General features: G+C 41.7%; 1 protein-coding gene across 1 annotated transcript in view; it reads left to right on the top strand.

Annotated features, from left to right (window-relative positions):
• Positions 1-20,669, top strand: part of PDE6B (phosphodiesterase 6B) — a 77,805-nt gene extending 57,136 nt beyond the window's left edge. The window contains exons 18-22 of the mRNA XM_036763912.1: positions 8,511-8,574; positions 9,060-9,134; positions 15,966-16,049; positions 17,064-17,220; positions 20,608-20,669. Of these exons, the coding sequence (XP_036619807.1) occupies positions 8,511-8,574; positions 9,060-9,134; positions 15,966-16,049; positions 17,064-17,220; positions 20,608-20,669 (442 nt within the window). The remainder of the gene's footprint in view (positions 1-8,510; positions 8,575-9,059; positions 9,135-15,965; positions 16,050-17,063; positions 17,221-20,607) is intronic.
• Positions 20,670-21,549: the final 880 nt, after the last annotated feature.

The following is a 21,549-nucleotide window of genomic DNA, read 5'->3' as shown; positions in this document are numbered from 1 at the left end:
TTTAGATGGTTCTGTTGCCCATCAGAGAAAGTTATCAGGCCAGTAGGTCAGTATCTGCTACAGTCAGTGCCCACCCTGCTTACTGGCCCTGTCCCCCAGTCTGCCCTAGTCAGTTTTCCCTTTGGTCATCTCTGTCCATTGCTCTCTCCTCAGTCATGAGGACATTGAGTCCTGTTTCACTTGAGTCTGGCTTCTATATCATCCCCAAATTTCAGCACCTTAAAAGTGAAAGCTGTGAGCTGAGCAAAAGATAGGACCAAATTGTGCTTTAATACAGGGCTTAGATTTGATTAAGCTTGGCTGGCTTAGAACTGCACTAAGATATTGGGATATCCCATATGTGGTGTTTTTCCTTTCCCAGGCTTCACTGGATGTTGTGGCTATTCCATTCAAAAAGATGAGGAGGGAAGGGAGAGGGTCAGTTTTCTGGAATTAGTTGAGTCTGTGATGATTTGGCTTCTCTGAGACAGCCTGGGCTATGATTCTGATTGATCACCTGCCTGAGGGTCTGGCCCCCCTCAACCTCAAGGGGTGGTTTGAGAATACCCTAGATCCTACTCCTCCTCCTTCATCACTGGAAGACCTGGCCCTGATTGTTTACAGCCTCTGGAAACAGCTGAATGTACTACAGGGAACTGTTGAATAGGGAGTATTGTAGCGATGATGGCAAATTTGGCAGCCGCTACATTCACCCCCACCCCCAGCCCTGGATTGCAGCCCTACCCCTACCTGAGCTTGATGTTGTATTACCACTCATCTTAGAGGGGCATCAAAACCAATCATTGACATTCTAAGCCAATACCAACTAGCATTTATGACCTGGACCTTAGTGGGAGAATAGGCATGGGGTGGGGGCTGGCGCTTTAAGATGCCACTATCGACTGAGCAATTGTCCTAATGTAAGAGGACAGTCCAATACTGGAAAATGGGGGTGCTTTGTAGGGTGATTTCTTAGCAATATTCAGGTGTCCCCTGTTGAAAAACCAATACAGTGACCATAATGTTAACATTTTGATGGGGGGCAGCAATTACTAGTTGCCTGTATCTCTGTGTTTTGGCAGTTGCAATCATATGTTTCTACACAAGCAATTCTGGGTTGAGAGGAGTCAGTATCAATGGAGATATTAGGAAAAAGTTGAATGAAGACTTAAAGGATCTCTTATCAAGACACCTGGTTCTTATAGCCTTGGTAGGAAAGAGGAAAGGGTGGATTTAAATGTGGGATCACTTGTAAGGAGCAGTAAGAAAGCAAGGAGGCAAAGGGGAGTAAGCAGAGATCCGTGTTACCCAGTCTGAAGGAGCACCATGGTCATCATGGTCATGGTTTCCATTATGGTTTCCCACAACTACTGAGTTTGACTGGGTAGGCGACTCTCCAACACAGGGATTTCCAACTAAAGCCTCAGAAAATGGCAGCAAATGGGCATGAGATAGGAATTTCTGATTTAGATAGGCAAACCACCAAGAAGTAGGAGATGAATGGGAGACAAAGAGGCAGCTCTCCTCTTGTGATTACTCTTGGGACTAATATGACTTGGGGCCCCTACTTAAGGCAAAAGAGGAGAGCCCAAGAGCTGGTTGAATCAGGGGCTTCAGCTAACCATATTTGCTATATCTGAGTTAGGAAATAGGAGTGATGGTCCTTTGACACAGAGTCATACTTGAAAGTATGATCATAGTGCGAGGTCACCATCTGGGAGTGGGTCTGGTGACATGACACATTGAGGGTCAAAAAGCAGACACAGGTGGCTTGGGGTGGGGTGGGGGTGGTTAGGAGACATGTCTGCAGCTGGGTGGATATATGAAATCAGATGATATAACCCCAGTGTCAAATAGGAGTCAGGCTTCTCCCATAGGTTCCCTAAGTAAGAACTATGTGTACAGGCCTGGACGTACCTAAGGCTTCTTTAGCTATGGTTAATTCCCTCAATGGAAGATAGGAGGTTTTCCCATTAAGTACCAAGCATTTACCCAGGAATAATCAGTTGTTGCCTCATAGGTAGAAGGATGTAGTTAATGAGAAACTACTGTAGTTGAGTGACGTGATGAGGGAGATGATTAAGGAATAGCACACTAGCAATAGAATACAGGATGGATTGGAAGATAGAGAAATTGGAGGAAGGGAGGTGAATTAGGAGGCTGTTGACTAACTGTTGTAGGAAGTCAAATGTGAGATAATAAGATCCTGGCTGAAAGTTGGGACAGAGCAAGTGAAGATGCAGGTGTAAATTCAAGAGATGTCTCAAGGAAAGAAGTAATAGGACCTTTGGTGATTCTGTGGATATACAAGAGGAAGATAAAAGAAAAGTCCAGGATAACCAAGAGTCTTTAGCCTGATCATATGACTGAGTAGAGATGTCAAAGGTGGGAACAGAAGTTGATTTGGTGGGGGAAGATGAGTTTGAAGAACACAGTGACTTGAGGTATCCAAGAGAGCAGGTGACAGTGTGGACCTAGAGGTTGTGATATAAGAGGATGAAGATCACGGTAATGGTGATAACTTTCATTAATATAGCATTTTAAGGTTTGGAAAGTACTTTTTTCACAACCACCCTACAAGTTTGCAGTTGTTTCAGTCATGTCCAACTGTTCATGACCCCATTCGGGGTTTTCTTGGCAAAGATACTGGTGGGTTTGCCATTTCCTTCTCCAGCTCATTTTACAGATGAGAAAACTGAGGCAAATAGGGTTAAGTGACTTGCCCAGGGCCACACAGCTAGTAAGTGTCTGAGGTCAGACATGCTGAACTCTGGAAGATGAATCTTCCTGACTCCAGGCCAGACACTTTATCCGCTGCACCACCTATCTGCCTCCACCACCACTGCCACTAACACCACCAGCAACAGCTAGAGTATTATTATCCATATTTTAAACATGAGGAGACTAAGGCTCTGAGAATTTAGGTCCATGATAATACAACTAGTAAGAGTTTGAGACAGGATTGGACACAGGCATCCCGAATCCAGGGACAGTGCACTTTCCACCGCATCATGCAACATCTAAAGATAAGTATTTTGATGTTCTCTTCATGGAGGTGATAGTTGAAGCTCTGGTTAAACCACTTGCTAGGGGGAATTTCTATGCTGGAATGGATCAAGATTCTGTGATAACTTGGTTATGATTCTCTTACAGATCTCCACCACAGATTATCCCTCATCATGGACAAATTTATTCATTAAATGACTGACAGACTCAGTCTCTGTAGGGATATCTCTGAAAAAATATCTTCCCAGCTGCTAGCAGGGGCATCTCTTTTTCTTCTACTTGTTTCCCCAAAGGGAAACCAGCTAGATACCTTAATTCAATACCAAGGTCTGGATGAAATTATCAACCATAAATGCTGCCCCCTTCCACTGATTTCAGTTACTTTGGCTAGGGTCCAAGGAGTGGGATCTGTACTAATTGAGACCTGAGAGGGCCTCTAACCTCCTTAGAACTCCAGGCAGGGGATGAATGGAAAGCAACCTATTGGTCATAGCTCATGCACTATGAATGCTTGGTTATGCCCTTCGAATTGGAACCTTCCAGTATTTGATTAACGAAGTGTTGGTGGATCTTCTAAATATTATGACCCTTGGATCAAATCCTAATTTTCTTCCAGGGAAACAAAGAGCATATGCCACAGGTTTGCACAGTACATACCTTACTGCTCTACCATGGTTTGTATTGTAAGCCCAAGAGATGCAGCATCCATTAGAGTCAAGCAAGGACTAAGAATAGGGGCAGCTAGGTGGTGCAGTGAGTAGAGCACTAGTCCTGGAGTCAGGAATACCTGAGTTCAAATCCAGCCTCAGACACTTGACACACTTACTAGCTGTGTGACCTTGGGCAAGTCACTTAACCCCAATTGCCCTGCCTTCCCCCCCTCCAAAAAAGCAAACAAACAAAAAAAAAACCCAGAAGGACTAAGAATAGACCCATGGAGTGTAGAAACCAAACAGGAACTAGATCCTGACAAAGGGTTTAAGGTCTCGCAATGTTTCTTAGAGACCATGAATTTTTACTGCTTGATCATCCCTGAGTATTCAGGACCATTGAACCCTGACATGCTTTTTGGGCGAAAAGAATGTCATGAATAGGGTTCAACAAGGAAGAACCTTCTGAAAACTGAAGAAAGTTTTCATGGCAACAACCGTACCCCAGTTGTCTATTTTTTTTTTACTAAAGAAAGATATCTTTGGATTTGTTACTAGAGGCAATCTTACTTCAAATCTACTAGAAAGGGGAAACGGGTCAGGATCTGGGGCTGTTCACCTCTCAGTTATGTGTTATTCTTGCCAATTGATTTTGGCAGGGGTGAATTACACTGGGATGTATTGGGAGTCCCAGCTGCCCTGGAGATGTAGTAATGCTGCTTGGAGGGATCAACAGACTCATCACAGGCCCAACAACCCAAAAGAACTGAGTTTGCTAAAAGAGGCCTGGATATTCTCAGGTCATCGTGCCCTTTTGGAATTCTTATCTTCATGTATTTTTTTGTCTTGATGACTTACGTTCTCAGAATGAAAAATATTAATACCAGTGCACTATCTTGATAAAGAGGCCTGGTTAGAGTCATTAGTCACCCCTAAAAACATCACAGCAACAATGGAGAAACAAAAATGGATACAGCTATAGTACTTACAAGGGCACGTCATGTTGTGACATTATGCTACAGAGAGGTAATTTTATTGACTCATCATGATGTCCTATTAACTGGATATCCAGGGGAGAGGAGAAACAAGAATTTAAATTTATGGGTGTTCAAACCAGAGCTGAAATGTCATCCAGAATTATATTCAAGACCGATTGTTGTGAGCACAGGGGACAAAAACCTGACCATGGGAGTTCCTATAGCCGTTGGATATAGTATCAGGAAGAGCTTAACTCATTAACTCATCTCACAGAGGAACAACACCATCACTGAGGCAAACAATACTTTCTGAAGAATGTGCTCTTGGATCTTATGTTTCAAGCCACCATCTATCCCTCAGAACAAATGGCATTTAAAAAAATAAGCTCATACACCCATGTGGGTTTCCTATGAAGACTGTCGTGAATAGGGGCTCACAATGAACCTCCAAGTGCTGGAGAGGGTTTCAAAAGAGTGGACACTGAATTATCGTTTACCACCATCTACTCCACACAGGACAACAGACATATAAAACCTACAAAACAGGACATAAAGTCAGATCTACATTGCACACTTACAGTAAGATTGGGATACATTTTCTCAATGGCAAAATCCTCTAAAAAATAACATGAAAAATTCTGCCTTTTCAAATGGCCTATAGATTTTCTCTACATACAGGGCATCCCAAAAGTATTAGTGCAGTTTTGAGGTTGTTTTTTTTAAGTAAGTTTAAAAGTACAAATACTAATCCCTCCTCCCAATAACCTTTCAAATACTGATAGAGAATTGTTACCTCTAACTCCCTCCTCCCTGCAGTCTTACGTTCCCAGCTCCTTCAACCAATCCTCATATGACATGGGCTCAAGGCCTAGCCACCCTCCTCTGGACACTTTAACTATCAATGTCCTTTTTGAAAAATAATATTTTATTTTCCCTCAATTACATGTAAAAACAACTTTTAACATTTACTTTTTTAAAATTTTGAGTTCTAAATTCTCTCCCTCCCTCCCTCCCTGTGTTCCCCCATTGGAAAAGCAAGCAATTTATATGGGCTATACATGTGCAGTCATGCAAAACATTTCCATGTTAGTCATGTTGTGAAAGAAAACACACACACACATACACACACACACATGAAAACATAGACAAAAAAACCCAAGAAAAATAAAGAAAAAGTATGCTTCAATTTGCATTCAGACTCTATTAGTACTTTCACTGGGGATAGATAGCATTTTTCATCATAAATCCTTCAGAATTGTCAACGTCCTTCTTAAACCACAGAGCCTCAACTGAACACAATACTACAAATGAGGTTTGATGAGGGCAGAGTACAGTGGTCCTATCACCTTCCTATTCCTGGAAGTTAAGCCTCTGGCTGCCACATCCCACTTCCGACAATCATACTGGGTTTATGATACATTGAAACCTCCCAGATCTTTTTCAGAACAACTGCTTACTCACCATGCTTCTCCTATCTTATGCTTGTGAAGTTGGGGGTTTTATTTTCGTACCCCAGTAAGACTTTATACGGACCTTTATTGAATTTCACCTTATTAGATTCAACCCAATGCTCTAGCCCATCAAGACCCTTTGGAGCCTGACTCTGCCATCCCTTGTGTTGGCTATCTGTTGACGACAGCTTTGTGTCATCTGGAACTTTGATGATAGGTTTCTGAGACTGTGGTTATTATTATGCCCCCTTTTTTGGAGTCTCTCAACTCAAATTCTTTCTATATCACATCTGCTACTGTTCATGGGGTCTGTGGCTTGATGGAAAAAAATATGAGCCAATTTTTCTTTCTCCCTCCATTTGCAGTTCAAAACCCCCTTGATCAGAATTATTCTAGTCAGGATCTGCCCTTCTTCTCAGCCCCCATGTCATACCTGATCAGTATCTCTGGTCAGTTGATTTTCTTCCTAATTGATGCCTCCTCTGCCAGTGTCTTCCTTTGGCAATGTTCCCTTGTAGGGATTCCATTGGTCAGATCCTTGGTAGAAGCTCTTTTCGTAGGGGTGTCTCTCAAACATGTGCACATGTGCGTACACACAGATACACACACACACACACACACACACATGTCCAGAGGCTTTGTGTGGCCCTGCTCAAGGAGGACAGACAGGTTCACTCATGACACTCTCTTATAATAAAGGGGCATATGTAGATAATGAAATGGTGCTAGTGACTTCATCAATATCATTTTCAAGATAAGAACGTGGAGACCCAAAGTATCACGTGAATTAAAGGGATACTTGGTGATCATCTAGAAAAGCAATGGTGATCACAAAGGTTCACTGTGGTTCAATCATGCCAGTGAATGAGTTGAGTATGGTCATGCCACCCTAAACGTATTTCCTTTTGGGTGGAGTAGATCTAAGGAATGTTATAGAGTTACCCTAGATACCTGCAAAGCATTTTGACATAGTTAATCCTGTTTTCATTATGGAAAAGATAGAATGACCAGACCTAGCGAGTAACTATTAGCCATCAACTTGGAAGGGAGCCTCCGGTGGAGCGTTCTAGGAAGCTGTGCTTGACACTGTTCTGTTAAAGATTTTTTCAGTGATTTGGATAATGGCAAAGATAGTATACTTATCAAATTCACAGATGACACACAGCTGGCAGCAATAGCTAACACACTAGATGACAGCATCAGGATCTCCCCCTGCCTTTCGCACCCTCAAATCTCAACACAGTCTAACTCTGGGTTTGATAAAATGAAATATAATATTTATTCCTCCTAGGGACTCTCCTTTCCATGCCTCTTCTTCCCTCTGGAAGAAATAGAAAATGTCTCAGTTATTCTTTGCTCTCTTCAGTGCTTTCTGCTACGTGTAGCAGGGACATAGTAGGGGTGTCTCTGTCTTCATACTCCCTCCCTTGGACATATGTATGTAGAACAAGTAGGTGGCATAATGGGCAGCAGAACGGAAAACAAAGAAACAAGCATTTATTAAGCACCTATTGTGTGCCAGGTACTGTGCTGAGGGCTTTACAAATGTTACCTCATTTGATCTTCACAACCACCCTGGGAAACAAATGCTGTTATTATCCCCATTTCACAGTTGAGGAAATGGAGGTAGACAAAAGCAACTTGCCCAGCTAGTAATTGTTTGAGACTGGATTTGAACTCAAGTCTTCTGGAACTCCAGGCCCAGTGCTCTATCCACCTAGGAGCCTCTAGTGCTTCATAATACAATAGGAAGGGTAGTCAAGAGATCTGGATTCAAATCCCAGTTCTACCTCAAACTAAATAGGTTTAATTGGACAAGTCCCTTCACCTATCAGAGCCTCAATTTTCTTATCTATAAAATGAGGGGGTTGGACTAGATAGGGTGGGGAACCTGTGGTCCGGAGGCCGCATGTGGCCCTCTAGGTCCTCAAGTGCGGCCCTTTGAATCCAAACTTCACAGAACAAATTGGATTCTGTCACAGGTCACTTGAGGACCTAGAGGGCCACATGTGGCCTCAAGGTGCAGGTTCCCCACCCCTGGACTAGATCCCTCCACGTTCTGATATTTTGTGACTATGGGACTCTGGGAGAAGTGAGAGGCCATGAGAACTGGGAGTAGAGGGGCTAAGTGATGAGTGAAGAGGATGCTTGAATACAGACTCCAGATAGGCCCTTCCTAAAGGTTGAATTGAATTGGGGATATGAGTGATAGTTGAACAATGGGTTGGGGTGGGGGGTGGTGAGTGATGGCTGCAGCTGGGTATTAGATGAACAGCAGGTACAGGAATGATTGGTACCTTCTCTAGGGGCACATTGGAAATTTGCCTGCAAATTATTCTTATTCCTTGTTGGGCTCGTGTTTTCTCATGAGTGGGATGTGGGTAGAATATGAGGAGATCTAGGCATAGCTAGGGGTAGATTCTGATGCTGCCCTTGCTGTCTTACAGGGCAATGATGATGACTGCATGTGACTTGTCTGCCATCACCAAGCCTTGGGAAGTCCAGAGTAAGGTCAGAACCTGATGCCTTATTCTTTGCTGTTTTAAGCATTACACAAAATGTTTAAAGTAACAGTATCCTGAATACCTCCTCCCCCTGCCCCAAATATTCAGACCATCTCCCAAGTAGGTGGGAAGCTGCCACAGGGCAGGTGATTACTACACTACAAGATCTTCTTAAAAGAGGAAATTTGGGTAGGTGGTGTTGAAATAAACTTATGGCAGTGACTCTACCTTCTGAATTGACTATATGTGTGTGTATGCATATACACACCAGTGCAACAACTAGTGCTGCCTATGGTAAGTCCCATTGTCATTGGGCTCCATGCCCAACATTAGCTGAGGCCTAACTCCATTCATCAGGGGAAAGAGTTACCAGGGCAGAAGAGACCAGTGGCCAAGAGCAGAGAAAGTTGCCTGGGTGTGGGGAAAGCCTACAATGACTCTAGGTGAATGTCAAATCTATCAGGATTAAACTCTCTTCCCTATGGTGCATAGGTAGCACTGCTGGTGGCTGCTGAGTTCTGGGAGCAGGGTGACTTGGAGAGAACAGTGCTTGACCAGCAGCCAATTGTAAGTATTGTATCTGCATTCCATACACCTAGAACAGAAAAACAGAAATCTAAATTTGAAAGAGACCCAGCCGGCCTTCCTATCTATCCCCTGAGGTTCATTCAGCATAATTTTTACTACTAGCATCCAAATCCCAGTTATTCTTCCTTCCTTTAATGGTGTTAAAAGATGGGGCCAATCTGTAAAGCCATTCTGTTCTATTTTACTTCATTTTTATGTATTGAGTACCTACCGTGTACGCAGCCTTCCTCTGTGCAATCTCCTGACTAGGAGATACTCAGGAGATGGATAAGGACAAAATTTGTGCCCTCTTCTAAGGAGCTCATAACCCAGGGGGAAACAGAGTACCCAACTTGGGCCAAGTCCTAAGGGAGGTCACAATCTGAGAAAGGCAGAAGGAAGGCAGACCAAAGAAATGAAGTGTCTTGTCAAGACACATAAAAATACTCAGCATTAAAGCTGGAATCTGAACTGAGGTCTCTCTTGATGCCAAGTTCAGCACTCCTTCCATTACACTAGGGCACCTTTCTAAATACATAATACCTCACAGGACTTCAGTGAAGTCACGATTGGACAAACGGGGAGATCAGCACTGATCACATCACAGCAATTCTAAGGCTAAAATAACATTCACAGCAGGAACAACAAGGAGTAGTACTGCAAAGGGGATCAAGGAGCAGAGAAGCAAGACAAGTGAAAAGTCTGGCATCTCAAATCACAAGCCAAGAACTGATCAGAGGAGAAGGACTGTCTAGGTCAGAACCACGGAGAGCTCCTTAGGACCCAGAATCTGTGTTTTTGGTTCTCAGTTGCCATCTAGAGCAATCTGTATGTGCCCCCCCCCAAAAAAAACCCAAAAAAGTCCATCATAAGTTACCCCAAAAGTTGTTATCCCAGCCTCTGCCTGAAGACCTCCAAGGAAGGGGAAACCACCTTTCTCGATAACATGATTCTACTTTTGAGACCCTCAGAGTGGTCTTCAAAGCATGGATCTTAGGCTTTCAGAGTAGCAGGGACTTTTGAGATAACCTCCCATTTTCCAGAAGAACAAACTGATATCCAGAGAAAGTTCAATATCCCAGAGGTAATCACAGAGGTGAGAAGTAGCCGAGCCAGGGCTCAAACCCGAGGTGATATAACTGCAAATCCAGGGCTTGTGTCACTGCAGCAGTGCTGGTGCCTGAAGTTCATACAAAATTTTAATGATAACTTTGTCATTGCTGTCGTTTTGGATTTGTGGGTTCATTTCTGTGCATTCCAGGTGTGGAAATTCCCTCCACTGACCCAGATCATAAAGTCCTCACTAACTCACAGTCTGAGCGAGTTGTCAAGGACATTGAGAGATTCAGTGGCTTACTTGTGGTTACAGAGGTAGTTTGTGTCAGAGGCACAACTGAATTCCATTCTTCCCAACTCCAAAGTCGGTCCTCTAACTTACATGCTATGTTTGGGGTAGGGAAGGGGGTTGACATTTAAATAGTGCTTCAGGGTTTGCAAAGTGTTTATAACATGCATTATCTAATTAGGTAGATAATACCTGCTCCCTGCCTTCAAAGTGCTTATAGTCTAGCAGAGGGATAAAGCACAAATACTGAAAATCATAATATTTAACATTAGATAAATGCACTAGGGAGGTGCAAAACAAGGCACTTCTAATGAAGATAGTTACCACCAAGTGGGGGTTGGGGAAAAGAATAGTGAGACAAGATGAATATAAGATAGATGAAATAGAACAGAACAGAATGACCTACAAACTAGTCCTGTCATTTAATACCCTTGAAACAAGGCCGAATAATTGGGACTTGAATATTGTCAGCAAAATTATGCCCTCTAGGACAATGCCAGAAAAGAAAATTGCAGACCAGTTTCTCTTGCAAACACAGATTTAAAAAAATGTAGGTGGACTGTTAGCAGACAGAACACAATAGCACACTCTAACAATTTTCCCCTAGGGCCAAGTAGAGTTGCTCCCTGAAAACTATTATCACATTAACAGGAAAAGTAATGAAAATCTTATAATTGTCTCCATGGAGGCTAAGAGAGCATTAGACAAAATCCAATGTCTGCTCTTGATTAAAAGTCTAAAAATAAATTGATAATGGAGGGCTTCTCTCTTGACATGACAAAGAATATAGGATATTAAGACCAAGAGTCAACATTACAGAGAATGGAGAAGCACTGGAGTAGTTCTCTTTCAAAATTGTAACAAGACCAGGATGTCCCAGGTCACCCTTCCAATTTATTATATGTTGGTGTTGACACTAGTGATGAAGGAGGAATAAATTAAAAATGATAATAAGAATAATCCTTACAGCAGGACCATTTCTATCTGAACATCAAAAATATGAGATACTAAGTGATAACACATGTGTATGTAGTGCTTTGAAATTTACAAGGCACCGTAACATACGTGATCTCATTTAAGTCTAAAAACAACCTTATAAAATAGGCTCTAAAGGTATTATTATCTCCATTTTACAAATGAGGAAATTGTCACTCAGAGAGGTCAAGTCACTTGTCCATGGTCACAGAAGGGTGGCATTTGAGCTTAGGTCTTCCTGACTCTTAAATCCAGCACTCTTTCCACTATGCCAAAAGGAAAACAGAAAGAATAGCTAGGAAAAGGAGAAGCTAAACTATCAAGTGTTGCAGGCGATCTGATTGTACAGCAAGAATATCCCAGGGAATCAGCCTCCAAAATGATGAAAGAAAATAATTGAGTTCAGCAAAGTTGGGGATATGAGAAAATCCATGAAAATCAATTGCCCTCCTACACATTCATGCCACATGGCTTGCAAATACAATGAAGGAAGATTTCTGTTCGCATTGGTGACAAAAAGCATTACATTCTCAAGTATTGATTTAATTCAGTATATTCAAAGAAAACTGTAAAACCGCAATGGAGGAATTCAATGTAGAGATGCCTCTACTTGCTGGAATGATTAAATACAGTAGAAGTAACAATATTTTCCAAGTTAATACATAGGTTTAATACAATACCACTGAAGTCTGTGCCACATCTGGTGGAACTTTATAGTGAAATTTACCTCAAATAAAGTCAATAATGTATGGATGTATACACTCACAAACATATTTATATCTGTACATATGATGATGGGGCAGCTAGGTGGCACAGTGGATAGTGTGCCAGGCATGAAATCAGGGGAATTCATCTTCCTGAGTTCAAATCCAGCCTCATACACTTATGTGACCCTAGGCAAAGCATTTTACTCTGTTTGTCTCAGTTTCTTCATCTGTAAAATGAGCTGGAGAAAGAAATGGCAAACTGCTCCAGTATCTTTACCAAGAAAACCCCCCATGGAGAGTTGGACACAACTGAAATGACGAAACAACACCAACATATGATGATGATGGCAGATCTGCCCAACAAAACTATAAATTCATACACAGATTCTTTATCAGGCTCTCATCCCTCCAAAGTATCTTTTTCCCTCATTGCTTAGTCACTGTCCCTTTACCAGGATACCATGTCAAAATCTCACATAATTAGTAATCTCTAGAATATTAAGTGACAGTATGAGTAAAGGAGAACAGTCTTTCTTTAAACTACTGGGTATATCATTAGACTTTAAATCCTTGGACCCAAGCTTAGACATCCCTATTCAGCTAACTCCTTGGCTACTGCAATGAAAAAAAATTTCGCAGGAGGGAAATGAATTAACAAGAAGGCATATAAATCATAGCATGCAAATCTATGGCTTTGTGGGAAGGAGAACCATGATGGAGAACATTTGGGTGAGGACAAAAGGAGAGAACCAGAAGTTAGTGTATGGTATATTGTAGATTTCCTTACCACATGGAGAAACTAGATGATACTTTCCCTATACAGATCAAAATTTGCTCATAGATAAGCTGTGGTAGTGATGGGGGACTTCCAATTTTTCCAACATCTGCATAGCAGCAAATAAATTCTTAACTTACTTTCATCTTTCAGAAGGCAGGTAACAATGAGAGGAACTATTCCCACAAGAAATTAATTGAAATTAATTCATTGAAAGAAATTAATCGTGACATTTTAGACTTGGGGATGGTTCATGTATGCAGTAGTCTATATATAGGACAACTTATGCATGCTGATTACAACACTGTAAACACATCCATATTAAATGGCCAGAACTCAAAAGGGAAGTCCAAGAATGTGAATAATTTAGAGCAGTAATCTCCAAACTCTTTTCATTCCATGCCTCTATCAGAAAAAAGTTGATAATGGACCCAAATATGTATACTTATTATTTACAAATTATACAATATACACCTATACTGATAATTATGTATATTATAAAACTAACACATGATAAAATTTTTAAAGGATGATATATAGATGAATAAAATAGTTTATTAATGGTACAACCCCTTTTTGTTTTCATTAAAAATATCAATAATATTTTTAGTGAGAGCAATGTGATTGAATATGCTTCATTACTTTTGAAAATCTTGATTTAATAATTGTGATATAGACATTTGAGGATCTGGTTTTAAATGCAGTTTATTTCCATTTTAATGGCTGTAATAGCTGAAAAGAGCTCCTCACAAAGATACATGTCTCTAAGTACATTGTTGGCTGCACTTAGTAAATCTTCATGATCATTTTTCAGTCCCATCCACCAATTTTGCAAAGATTTTTGTTGAAATTTGGAGTGTAAATTTCCATCTTCCCTGAAGTCACTTGATTTTCTTGCAAACTAATTGGAAGGTGTTGCATTTTTATTTTTAACAAGTGGGTTCAGAATTCAATGAAACTCTTCATTTGGAAGATTTTTAAACAGGTTTGAACAATTCTAAGTTTTAAAAATATTCCAGTATGAGATTTCTTATCATACCTAGAGAGGAGGGAGTTAAGTATCCAGGGGGATCTGCAGTGCCAAATGCTGTAGAAGAGTCAAGAAGGATGAGGCTTGAGAAAAGGCCATCAGATTTGGCAATTAAGAGGTTGTTGATAACTCTGAAGAGGACACTTTCAGTTAGTGAAGAATCAATAACAAAGAGGTTGAGAACCTAGGATAGAGATATATGTAGAAAGGAAGGCAGGAAGGCAGGAAAGTAGGAAGGTGGGAAGGCAGGAAGGAAGGAAGGATGGAAGGAAAGAGGGAAGGTGGGAAGAGGGGAAGGCAGGAGGGAAGGAAGGAAGGAAGGAAAGAAGGAAGGAAGGAAGCAAGGAAGGAAAGAAGGAAGGAAGGAAGGTGACCTGGAAATTAATAGGGTCATTCAGAAAAAGGGTGGGTTGAGGAGAAGGATACTGTAATAAGTTCTTCAATATAGATCACAACCCATCCATGTCTGCTCATTCAGTTTGTCTCACTCTGTCCCAGTGAAAATAAGGAAAGGGCTCTTACTCCTTAGCCACTGGCCCATAAGTGCTTACAACACGCAAATTTTGTCTACGCATCTCCTAGTTCAAGAACCTGGTTTGAGTTATAAACCACCCTGAAGTCTGATACTCAGTGCAGATAGGGAAAGGTTGGGAATTTATGCAGCCAGAGCCCTGGAGGCCAGCTGTGGGAGTAGGTGGAGTAGGGGAATATTGCTTGTCAGTGGACAAAAAGATAAGGTAATTGGGTTGGAGAAAAGTCTGAATAGCTATTGGAGAGAGGCTGGGATGAGACTTGTCTTACCAAATTGTGATTGGTTGCCTCAAAAACTCATGTCACATGTTCTGAAGATACTCTTCCAATACCCCCCACACTCCCACACTCACTCAAACTAACAAATTGGGTTCCCAGAAAGTGGCTACTTCTTCGTTTCTCAGGGCTCTAGGGGAAATCCTGAAGGGTTGGAGGGAGGGGGTATTTCCTAATTCTATTAACTCGTGAGCTTTCCCCCAACCCCATTATGATGTGCTTCCCCCCTTGATTATTAGGCAGTATTAATTACTCAGATAGACTTAATTAGCTTTTAGAAAGGAGCATTTACTAAGATGATATAGTAAATTGACATAAGACTCTATGATCCATTCTCCCACAAGTATGTCTGGAGTCCAGAGGAAAGTGGGTCCAAACTCAGAAAGCACATATAGCAAATGAATAACTCACCCCTCCTGGAAGTACTTTTGGGGGAGTGTTCAAGATGTTCCCCTTAGGGACAGCATAACTTCTGTTGGGCTCTTTTGAGAGTTCTGAAGTTGCCTTGCCTCAGTATATCTAATTTGTCCTTGGCTCATGATGCAGACTCTGTTGCAATTCCAGGTACACTACTAGGCCACTGATGAGAAGTTTCAAATCCACTGACCATCCTTACCAGGCCCCTCCCAGAGGTTCACAAATCCTCTGATCTAAAGGGCAGGCGAGGACACAGAAGTGTGCTCCCTTCCACCAAGAGATTCCTTCCCAGGGACTCTGCTGTCAGACGCTTCAGTGCCCAATTCCAACTGGTTTGCCATTTTATGCAAAACCCCACAGGGGTCACTGAGTTTTTTCAGTCACTCTCAACATACCTCCAATCCATTTTATCCAATGGCTTTCAAGGACTTCTCACACCTGGGCTAATGCCCTTGACGGGCTGATTGATTCAGTAGAGATTTCTAGGCCTTATTCACACCTAGTTTATGCCTCTGATTGATTGGACTGCCAGTCTTACACATTTGATAATAATAGACAATTCTATTTTATCAGATACTAAAAGCTGTAAATGTAAAAAGTGGCATTGATTTTAACCCAGACAGGCTCCAGGGAAGCAGGAATGTGTATCTTCAGTAAGCTTAGTGTCAGGGCTCTTGGGACTTGCCTTGGAGGCCTGTGCTACTATGGGAATAATGAAGGCTGTGCCTTTAACCCCGTGTCCTCACTTGAACTTCTATTTTCTCTCCTCACCAAGCCCATGATGGACAGAAACAAAGCTGCTGAGCTGCCTAAGCTGCAAGTGGGGTTCATTGACTTCGTGTGTACATTCGTATACAAGGTAAGCATGCCAACAGTTCTCCCCAGAGAGAAGGCTGCTCTCCATATTTTTAAAAGTCAGTACAATTTTTTTTCTTTTTAACATCACTTCTACTTCCCAATAACTGGTTTCCCCAACCCATAGAATCCTTCCTTGAAACAAAAACGCTTTTAAGCAAAACAAACCAAAACATCGCCCATGCCTGACAATATATGCTGCATTCTGCAACAATGATAGTGCAGCAGCTCTCTACTGAGAGAAGGGTACATCTACATCGGAATCAGCCCTCTTTAGTCAACTTTGGTCATCATATTCAACTGAATTTTTTTTCTACTGTCCTTCAGTGAGAGGACTATGGCATAAGAGGGGATGGGATAGCAAAGGGGGACTGCAGAGGGACGTGACTTTGAAGAGGATGGGTCAATGAGTAGGAAAAGTAAAGGGGAACAGGTCAGTGCAAGGGCAGGACAGTGAGGGGGAAGAGAACAGTGATGGAAGTGAGACAATGTTCGCTGAAGGTGAACAGGGTTGATAAGGATGAGATGGAGAGAAAGGATGGTGATCGGGAGGGGGTGGAAAGAATCACTGAAGTCCTGTGCCCTTCCTAAAGGAGTGGTCATTATCACCATCTGTGCCAACAAGACCTAATTCCGAAGAACCAAATGGCCTTTCAAGCCTTAAGTGAACCTCTCCTCCTCCCCTTTACCCTACACTGTAGGGAGACAAAGAAAGAGAATATGTAGTGCCTGCCTTTGGAATAGACATAGTCTCACACATACTGTAGGAGACATTTGTTGCCTATAACTGATTCTCCAGTGCTGGGGGCTTCAGATCCACAGTAAGAAGGCACGAGAATTTTCCTCTTCATGGGTTGTCAAAGTTGAATTATGGTCTTTTGCTTTCTGAGAAGCTATATTTTAAAACAAAACAAACAAGCAAAGAAAAAACCCAGGTAGAATGAAGACTTCTAACTTTATTTTTCCAGATGAAATCCGTGAACGTTGACTTCTCTTTCTTATGTTCTCTTCCATTCAGGAGTTTTCACGTTTCCATGAGGAAATCCAGCCGATGTTTGACAGGCTGCAGAATAACAGGAAGGAGTGGAAGGCCCTGGCTGATGAGCATGAGGCTAAAGTGAAAGCTTTGGAGGAAGAAAAGAAACAAGAAGACGGGAAAATTGCAGCAAAGAAAGGTATTGCACTATAGCTGAAATTGACCGATAAATACCATTACGCCCTGAAGACAAACATTCATTGAGGACCCCAGCACTCTTAAAGCAGATACTCAGAATTAGAAGGGCCTAGGTCATCTAGGCCACCTTCCCTTCCTGTGCAGGAATCCCTCCCTAGAACATTCCCGACAGCTATCTAGCCTCTGCTTGGACACCACCAGTGATGGTGTCACTACCCAACATGGCAGTTCATGCCTTAATTTTTAGGAAGAAAGCCTTCCTTCTACTGTGGCAAAATCTACCTCTTTATAACTTCTACCCATTGGTCCTAGTCCTGTCTCCTAAAGCCACAGAATAAACCCAAATAAGTCTAAGCTCTGTTCTATATGATAATCCTTTAGAGTGTTGAGAACAGTAGTGCCACTCAAATCTTCCATTGGCTAAATACTAAAGGGATCTGGGAACCAAGCTTTATATAGATGGGATGGTCTCCAGTCCTTCCACCCTCCTAGCATATCTTCTGGACAGGTTCCTACTTAGTTCCATGACTCGGCAATCTCTCTGAGGTCACATTTACCTTTTTACATTAAGGTTACAAGCTCATTTTATTACCCAAACTTTGTGTGTGGACATCTGGGGTGACAAAAATGGTTTCAAACTTTCTTCCTAGTTCACTTTTGACTGTGAATGATCTTGAATATCTCCCAGTCTTGTTTCTTTTTCTACGACTTTTGTCCTCCGTGGTATCACTTTAACAGTGTTATATGGGTTTTTCTCCTTTGCCTCCTGTATCCAATTTAAAGCCCTCTCTATGAAATTGGGACGTTTCTAAACAAGCACATACTTTCTGGCCCTCATGAGAGATTCTCCATCTCTGGCCCAAAGTTCAACATTCCAACATATTGAGCTATAATCTTGAAAGACACTGAATTCATAGCTGGGGGGATAGTAGGTTCGAATCCCAGCTAAACCATTTAATTCCAAGCTGTAATACCTTCTTGGCAAATTATTTAACCTCTCACTCAGGGTTAACCTCTCAGCTTAACTTTCTCTTCAGTAAAATGGAGATGATAATAAATACATTCCTACTCTGCAAGTTGTATTTCCAGAAATGTATTTCATAAACTTTAAAGTGCTTTGAAATGTGACTTCTTATAAATATAACTCTTTCTCTTAGATATATATATATGTAGCCAGATGCTCAGGTCCTTCTTTATCTTCCAAAGAGAAGAGAATAAGCATTTATTAAACTCCTACTGTGTGCCAGGCACCATGCAAAGTACTGAGCATGCCAAAAGAAAAACAAAGACAGCCCCTGCCCTTGAGGAGCTTACAGTTTCATGGGGGAATTGTCTGTACATTACACTAGGTCACTCCAGCACTGTGCTCCTAATAAAATGGAAGTCTGGGGGTACTGCTTTCAAACTGCTTTACCTTCCTAGTTCCTGTGCTCTCTGCCAGGTCTATCTTCTCTCTGTCGGTCTTCCCATCTGTGATCAAGATGCAGCTAGAGGGCACAATGGACAGTCAGGAAGGCCTGAGTTCAAATCTAGCCTCAGATACTTACTAGTTGGGTGACCCTGGGCAAGTCACTTAACCACTGTCTATCTCAGATCCCTTATCTGTAAATTGGGGATAATAATAGCACCTATGGGGGCAGCTAGGTGGCGCAGTGAGTAGAGCACTGGCCCTGGAGTCAGGAGGACCTGAGTTCAAATCCGGCCTCAGACACTTGATACACTTACTAGCTGTGTGACCTTGGGCAAGTCACTTAACCCCAATGGCCTTCCCTTCTCCCCTCAAAAAAACCCAAAACAAACAAACAAAAAATAATAGCATCTATCTCCCAGAGTTATGTAAGGATAACATGAGATAATATTTGTAAAATACTTTGCAAACCTTAAAGCACTAAATAAATGCTAGTTATTTATTATCATCATTATTATTAATTGCCAACTAGTATTAGTTTGCTGAGGTAACTCAGTTTAACAATCATCCTGTTAATAGACACAGTCTACAAATACCCATGATCACAATTTAAAAAAAGATCCCTCATTCATCACTCCCCACCTGTTTACTGGGATTATTTACCAACCACCAAGTTCCCGGAGGCCAAAAAAAATTAAATATCATTTCAAGTTAAATTACCCAAGTTAAAATATATTAAATGTTAATAGAACAGTCACAGCAGAATGCAGACACGTATGGGGTCAATACAGCGTGGGTAACAACCTTCTTCCCAATAGCAACCATCACTGATAAACATTTCACATAAAAATAAAAGATTTGAGTCCTGGCAGAAGGCTCCAAGACCCAGAGGTCTGCTGATTGACCTAATAAGTACCAAGTTATCACATCCCCACCCTGGGTCCTGCGGAGGGAGCCGTGACTCTCCATGAGGAAAGTGATGGGATCAAAGGCTGTTTACAATCCAGGAGGTGGAGAACAAACCAAGCCAACTTGTCACTGAATCCTGGACAATTCATTCATCTTGTTATCAGTTAGTGGTTCCCGCTCAACTGCCCCTTAGCTCTGGCCTTAGCAATCGCCCAGGTCAGACAAAAAGAACTCATCTAAACTCCCAAACCACTCCCAAAACAAAACCACCAGCCTCAGAGATGCCACACTTAGGAATGGGAGTGATGGGTACAGACATTCTTCTTTGCTTTGCTGGTTTCAAATCACTTTAAAGTGGTTTCATCCTGCACGATAGGAACATGATTTTGCTATACCAATACAATCTAGAATCTATATAGTCATAATAACAGAGGCAGCTAGGCGGCACAGTAGATAAAGTGCTGGCCTTGGGGTCAGGAAGATCCGAGTTCAAATCGAGTCTCAAATGCCTACTAGCTGTGTGACCCTGGGCAAGTCACTTAACCTAGCTACCTCAATTTCCTCAAGTGTAATAAAAACAACCACGTTCCAGAGTTGTAGTGAGAGCAAAAATGAGATGTTTGTGAAGGACTTTGCAAATCTTGAAGGGCTATCTAAATGCTACTTATTATCATTATTATCTAGAGTTCTTTATAACAGAATTTATTTGTATTAGTTTGTTGGGTTTCTTAAAGGGGGGTTGGGGGCAGCAATCGTTAAGCTAAGATAGTCCTGAAATTTGTTATACTGGTAAGGGATCCTCTGAAGCATGGCTATTGGGACAATATGAAGTAAAGATCTATAAGGTGCTACCTAAATTTAGAAGGGCTAATTTCTTAATCTAAGTCTAACTCAGGCAGTGCTAATCAGCTTTGAGCTCACCTGTCTTCCTGTACTTGGCCCTTTATTGACAGTGGCAAAGTGACCTCTATCCTGAGGTGCCAACAAGGGCCCTGATCAGTCCAGCCCTGACCCTAGAGACAAAAACCAGCAAATCTCTGACTTTTTTTTTCTTTCTCTCTTTTATTGCAGCTGGTACCGAGATTTGCAATGGAGGCCCGGCTCCAAAGTCTTCCACCTGCTGCATTCTCTAAACGCCCTTCAATGCTGATGCCCCAAGCTGGGAATCTGAGTCTTCCTATCTCCCAGGCACCTGACTGAAGCTCCTGCAGAACTAATGTTTCTTATTGCAGTCTGCAAAGATAAGCAGGTTTCTGGAATTCCAAAGGAAAAATCCCCCCAAAGTATTTTTTTTAACATTTAAAAAAATGTACTGGTTTTACAGTTATTTTTATAAACTACAGTAAAGCCAAGAACTAAAAGTTCAATTTGGCACATTTTTAACAGATTTTAGATTTTTGGTAGGTACTACCTCCCCCAAGAACGCTAGGTACTGTGTGTATGTGCATAGATTGGCTATACACACACATGCATGTGCACAGATGTATTCTAATTTATCTTCTGTTCTACATAAAATTTACATCCAAACCCCCCCAAGTGAAACCAAAACACTGAAACCTAACATGTGGCTAAAGTTGGGAGTCCATTGGAAAACACACTTGTCCCGTATGGTCTATTAGGAAAGACCGAAGCAGAGATGGTGTAAATGCTGCTTTCTCCATGAAAATCCTAACAGTCTGTACACTGTTATAGACCCTAAGACCTCACTATCATCACCCATTGAGAGCTGCCTTAATTCCTTTTCAATGGATCCATGAGCTCAACTCCCCTAACAGGGATTTGCAGCCCATCCATGCTTCCTTATCCTATAGGATTACCATCAGTCCCCTAGAACACCTTACTCTAGGCAGGCCTTTAACATTCCAAACACCAGCTCAGCTCAGCTTTCATTGGATAACTAGCCCATCTCATATTCCGATCATACATCTTGACAGCTGACTTAACCTGAATCAATTTAGATAATTCTTCTTTTATAAATGATACTTTCTACCACTACAGTCATCACAGGCCCCT

This window comes from Trichosurus vulpecula, chromosome 6 (genome assembly GCF_011100635.1).
Source record: "Trichosurus vulpecula isolate mTriVul1 chromosome 6, mTriVul1.pri, whole genome shotgun sequence".
In the NCBI taxonomy this organism is placed as follows: Eukaryota; Metazoa; Chordata; class Mammalia; order Diprotodontia; family Phalangeridae; genus Trichosurus; species Trichosurus vulpecula.
This window is presented reverse-complemented; position numbering and strand designations above follow the sequence as displayed.